The sequence below is a fragment of the Cannabis sativa genome, chromosome X, assembly GCF_029168945.1.
Source record: "Cannabis sativa cultivar Pink pepper isolate KNU-18-1 chromosome X, ASM2916894v1, whole genome shotgun sequence".
Classification (NCBI taxonomy): Eukaryota; Viridiplantae; Streptophyta; class Magnoliopsida; order Rosales; family Cannabaceae; genus Cannabis; species Cannabis sativa.
The window spans coordinates 43,436,247-43,442,456 of NC_083610.1; the positions used below are offsets into that span (position 1 = coordinate 43,436,247).

The 6,210-nt window shown below is 32.8% G+C and overlaps 1 protein-coding gene across 1 annotated transcript; it reads left to right on the top strand.

Moving 5' to 3' along the window:
* The first annotated feature begins 288 nt into the window (after positions 1 to 288).
* On the top strand, positions 289 to 1,870 carry LOC133032178 (uncharacterized). Its single transcript, XM_061106046.1, has 2 exons — positions 289 to 494; positions 535 to 1,870. The coding sequence occupies exons 1-2, from the start codon at positions 289 to 291 to the stop codon at positions 1,868 to 1,870; spliced, it is 1,542 nt and encodes a 513-aa protein (XP_060962029.1).
* The last annotated feature ends 4,340 nt before the right edge of the window (positions 1,871 to 6,210 follow it).

Here is a 6,210-nt window from a genome sequence, read left to right on the forward strand (position 1 = left end):
TTTTCTTCTTCGACAAGTTACGGTAAATTCAAGGAGAAAATGTATACAAGAGAAGACATCGAGGATCATAGTCATTATATATCTACGGGTGGCACACCAGGCGGGGAGTTACATGTGGGAAAGTTTTTTAGAGACAAAGAGCATTTAAATATGGTTGTTGGCCTGTATGCAATGAAGAAAGGGTTTGACTACTACGTTAGGAAGTCCGGTACTGAGATTTGGTACGTCACATGTAAGGATACAGATTGTGGGTAGAGATTAAGAGCGAAGAAGAACGTACTTTCTAACATGTTTGAGGTGAGTACATTTCATAATGTACATACATGTTCCCTTGATCTTCGAGGAAAAGATAACCGTCAAGCATCACCTGTAATAGTTGCCCATCTAATTAAGGATAAGTTCGCAACTGACGGCTCGGATCACTTGGCCTCTAATATAAGAAAAAGTATGCACAAGGATTACGGGATCCAAATGAGTTATGAAAAGGCATGGAGGTGCAGAGAGAAGGCAAATGAGTTATGAAAAGGCATGGAGGTGCAGAGAGAAGGCACTACACCTAGCTCGGGGTACACCTGAAGATTCGTACTCGAAATTACCTAGTTACTTCCACATGTTACAGTTGCGGAATCCAGGTACCATCACGGATTTTGTGGTAGAAGATGGTCGCTTCAAGTATTGTTTCTTCTCTCTGGGTCCTTCTATTCGGGGGTTTAGGTTTTGTCGACCTGTTGTATACGTTGATGGGTCTTTCTTGAAGACTACGTATGGTGGGCAAATGTTGTGTGCAGTGGCTTTGGATGCAGGGAGTCATATCTTGCCGATAGCTTTTGCTATAGTTGACAGTGAAAACCACAATTCCTGGACCTATTTTATGAGAAAATTGAAAGAAACGATTGGTGATGTTGAGAACTTAGTTTTTGTTTCGGATAGGTATCAAAGCATTGTTCGTGCTTTGGATATCGTGTTCCTTGATGCACACCACGGTGCATGCTACCACCACATTATTATGAACGTCAACCACAAGTTCAAAACTGACGTCTTCACGAATCACATTTACACGTGTGCCTACACGTATTCAAGATCAGAGTTTCACAGAGAATTTGAGAACATTCGGGCCATGAATCCAGCGGTTGCACAATATCTTGAGGAAATTGGATTTGAAAAATGGGTCCGGTCGTACTTTCCAGGGATACGTTACAATGTAATGACGAGCAACTGGGCTGAGAGCTTCAACAACACAACTAAGGATGCAAGAGGCTTCCCGATCACTGCTGCTATAGCATTCCTGAGGTCCAAAGTCCAGAAGTGGTTTGGTTCACGAAAAGAAAAAGCTGACAAGTGGACGAAACCCCTAGCACCAGAAATGGAGGAGGACTTGACATTGTATTTTGAGAAAGGTCGGTATTTGAACGTTGAGTCATGCGGGCCTTACACGTTGCAGGTTCACCCTGGAGGAACAGTTATGACCGGTGGCGTAGTGGACTTGCAGGAACATACTTGCACTTGCGACTTGTTCCAGTGCATGAAGTTTCCTTATCCTCATGCATGTGCTGCATCTCAGGAGCGAAGTATTAGCGCGTACACACTATGCTCGCCATATTACACGACTGAATATTGGAGGAGGACATATGAAGGAACAATTATGCTAGTTGGTGACGAGGATGATTGGGAATTGCCTGATGACATCAAGAACATGACAGTTGGAGTGCCTGTTGAGAAGCAACTAGTAGGGCGACCCAAGAAGCAAAAGGTTGGAAGAATTAAGAACAACCGAACTGCTTGTAACGGTGAAAGGATTATCAAATCACGAAATTGTAGCAAGTGCGGTGCCAAGGGGCACAACAGAAGCACTTGCAACTACCGAGGTTAAAAATGTTATTTTAGTTTATTTGTATCGTGATGTGTTGGAATATTATGTATTGTTATTGAATTAATGTTGGACTATTTTAAACATTAGAATTTGTGATATTTTATGTTTACATAATTATTATAATTTGTTGCGTGAAAGAAAGGCGTAAAATTTGTATGAACTCTTAAAAAAACATAAACATACCTATAAAAAAAACCAGTTACATTGTTATCTTAATAAATACCAAATAAAAAACACATTTGTTCATGCTAAATTCTGGTAAAACAAATCTACACACCACCACTCTCTAAATTTCTTCATATTCTCATCGTGCACATTATCAAACGTAGTCTCCAGCATACTATGCTCGATGTGCTCTATCACGTACATCCCGCAGATTCTGTATTGTATGAGACAATAAAAAGTAAATAAATAAAAGTATGCAAATTAAATTCAAGTTAAATAACAAAAAAATCAATTGTAATTAAGTTACCTTGTCTTTGTCTGTGGAACAACGGCCCGATCCATGACTTTGAAGTGAAATTTATAATTAAAAACCATAACCAATAATTAATAAAATAATAATTCATAATTAATAATTAATAAAACAATAAAAAAAATAATACAATAATTTATAATAAAACAATAATTAATAATTAATATAAAAAATAATACTAAATAAAATAATAACTAATAATTAATATAAAACAATTATTAATAAAAAAATAGAACAATAATTAATAATAAATAAAAAATTAAAACAATAATTAATAATTAATAAAAAACAATAATTTATAATTAATAAACAAAACAATAATTAATAAAACAATAAAAATTAATACAATAATTAATAATTAATAAAAAAAATAATACTTAATAAAACAATAACTAATAATTAATATAAAATAATTATTAATAAAAAAAATAGAACAATAATTAATAATTAATAAAAAATTAAAACAATAATTAATAATTAATACTAAAACAACAAAAAATAATTACTAAAAAAACATAAGTAATAATTAATAAAACGATAATTAATAATTAATAATTACTAAAACAACATAACTAATAATTAATAAAATAATAAAAATAAAAACAATAATTAATAATTAATAAAAAATTATTACTTAACAATAATTAATTAAAAAATACTTAATAAGTCATTAAAAATAAATTAATACCTAAAACAATCACTAAATAATATAATTAATAAAACCAAAAAGAAAAATAAAATAAAATAAAACCACGGGTCCGATGGCTACCAATCGGACCCATTGTGAGGTCCGATTGGTAGCCATCGGACCCAAACAAACCAAAAAAATGGCACCATCGGACCCCTAACAATCGGACCATCGGGCTTGGACAAAGTCCGACCATCGGACCCTAAGGATGACAATCGGACCAACACAATCGGGCCACTAAATGACCATCGGACCACACACAATCGGACCCAAATAATTCACCATCGGACCCAAACACCCCCATCGGACCATCTTCTTCCTATTAGCCGAACCCCAATCCCCATTCCACAAAAAAAGTTTCTTAAATCTAACTAATAGATCTAACAAATTTACACAATCCAACAAAGTTTCACAAACAAAAATCACAATCTAAATCAATCTTTTAACACTTACAAAAAAAAAACAAAAAAAACAAAAACTAAACACACCTTGGACATTTTCGCTTCGGGTTCGGCTGAGATTGGTCGCCGGTTCTGGTTGGTCGGGGTTGAGCGTCGACGGCAGTGGGTAGGTCGGGGTTGAGCGTCGACGGAGCTGGGTGGCTTTGAGAGGGATGGGTTGAGCCTCGGTTGAAAAAATTTTGGCTGTGAGAGATGGGTTTCGTGGGGGAGGGTTCGGCTGAGCAAGAGGAAGAGAGAGGATGATTGTTTGAAATGTGAGGGGTAGTTTAGGAAAATGAGGAAAGTTGTCATATAGGACCAATTTTAATAACTATGCATTTAGGGGAAAAATTAAATGGTATTTTAAGCATAGAATTTCAAATTTCCCTTTTGAAAACAACAAAATGTTGTTTTCTGTTTTAAAAACCAATTCACTTTTGGTCAATATTATTTTTAAAAAACACTAACCAAAGGTGACTTGTATTTTAAAAACTTCAAAAACTATTTTTTGTTCTTAATTCTAAAAAATAATTTTTTGAAAACAAAAAACAGAAAACAATACCAAACGTATCTTAGCTTTTGTACTTTATGTTTCATATTTTTTTTCATCAATATTTACTTTAACTGCTTCTAATTTATTTTTTCTCATCACTTAAATAATAATAAAAAAAAATAATCAAAATACCAGTTACCAAATGCATTTTTTCAATTTTGGTTTTTGAAAATAAATATAAAATATAGTTGCCAACCACAATTTTATTTTATTTTTTTTTAAAAAAAAGTTTAAAATGTATTTCAATTTCTATGTTTCAAAAATTTAAAATTAATTCTTTTTTGTAAAACACATCCTTAAATTTAGAAAACCATTTAAAATTGTTTATCGGGCTAAAAATATATTTTTTATTTTACTCCAACGAATATAAAATTAAAATATAAGATTTAAAATAATATTATTAAGTGAAGAACGATGTGAAATATGTATTTTAGTTTTAATATATAATGGGAAACACAACAAGTAGCCTCCTACAATTCGTAATAATAATCTCTAGGGTTTTGGAGTATATCTTCCCATTATTCCAACTATTATTAGGTTGTCATTTCACAAACATAAACACTAGTGTGGTAATATCATACTAGTAAAAACACCCAACATCTCCATCTACTATGTATTGGAGATATATTCTTCCAACTAAACAAATCAAGATATATACAACTCTAGAACAAGATAAGGATAATGATTAAAATATATTAATTAAATTAAAATACGGTAAATACTATTTTAAACTCTGTATTTCACAAAAGTTATTAATTGGACCTTCTATTTTGTTAAATGACAAAATAGACCATATATTTTCTAAATTGTACAAATAGGACCTGAACTAATTTTTTGTCAAAATAAAACTTAATAATAATCTAATCTACAGGTGTAATGACCGCATACTAGAATATGGATTAGTAAAGGCAATCAGCGTTAATTATTGATATTTTTTATAATTATGCATGAGTTTATTATGTTGTGGGTCCCATTATTAGAAATGGGCATTAGAGTTATCATTTCTCAATTCTGGAGATTTTACTAAACTTTAAATGTAATATTTATGTTATATGCAAAATTTACAGTTTTTATCTTTTTGCCCGACGACGATGGAAAATGAGACGTGTGGCGAAATTAGTCACATGGGTTAGTTGGAACCTTTTTATTTAGGAGAGTATTCATAGGTGATATTTGAACTATCGAGTTTAGGCAGGGTTATGGTCTTGGACTATTTTACCCCTAAGCCATTTAGTGAGCTAGACATTTAAGGTAAGGCCATTTTGGTCATTTAACTATAAGGAAAGGTGGCATTTGGTTGTGTTGGCAGCTGGCCTTATCTAATTAAGCATGAAATGATAATTATAATATTAATGTATAGATTCCTTTCTCCAAAATAGAAAATTGAAGAAAACTAAGAATAAACCTTTTCCTTGTCTCTTTCTTCCCTACTTTCGGCTCCAAGGGAAATCAGTGGAGCAGCTAATTTCAATAATTTTCTTTGAGGATTCAGCCAAGTTTTGAAGTTAGTTGAGTGAAGGTAAAACCCTAGTAATCCTATTTATGTTATTGCTAAGTTTTGATAGCTTAGGATTGAAATTGGGGGATTATGTTTCTGTTTTGGTTCAGTTTCGAATAGGGTCAGTTTTTGAAGATTTAGATTGATGACTTAGACCTATTTGAGTTGTTGTTAGTGCTTAATTGTGTGGTTGAGCAAGTTTGAGTTCAAGAACTCAAAGCTTGCTCAACAATGGCACTTTTTAATTCTTGGAGTAATTGTTATGTTTGAGTTGTGGAATATGTTTAATATGTTATATGTTAATGCTCTGGAAAGTTTGGTGGTGATTGGGGAAGATTTGAGTAGGTTTTGGAGGCTCAAAGTTGGAGAATTTTTGTGTTGAATCTGCCCAGACAACCGGAATTCCGGTTGGTTCAGGGCTGTTCCAACCGGAATTCTGGTTGGAGTGTATCGGGGAAGGTCGATTTTCGTATTTTGGCCATAACTTTTCACTCGGGTGTCCGTTCTAGACGTTCTATATACCGTTTTAAAGCTTATGAAGAGCTCTATAATATAGTATATAAACTAGAGTCAAATTATGTATTTTATTTTAGGGTTTCTTCACCACAAAGTTTAGTAGAAAAAAACCCTAGGTTCTTTTCGGGCATTCGAGAAGTGTTCTAGGGTAAACACTTATGAATTTTATG

Coding starts and splice junctions, on each gene's coding strand:
- LOC133032178 (XM_061106046.1), top strand. CDS start 289: ATGTTTGAGGTGAGTACATTTCATAATGTACATACATGTTCCCTTGAT. Junction 495..534: donor AGTTATGAAAAGGCATGGAG/GTGCAGAGAGAA, acceptor AAAGGCATGGAG/GTGCAGAGAGAAGGCACTAC.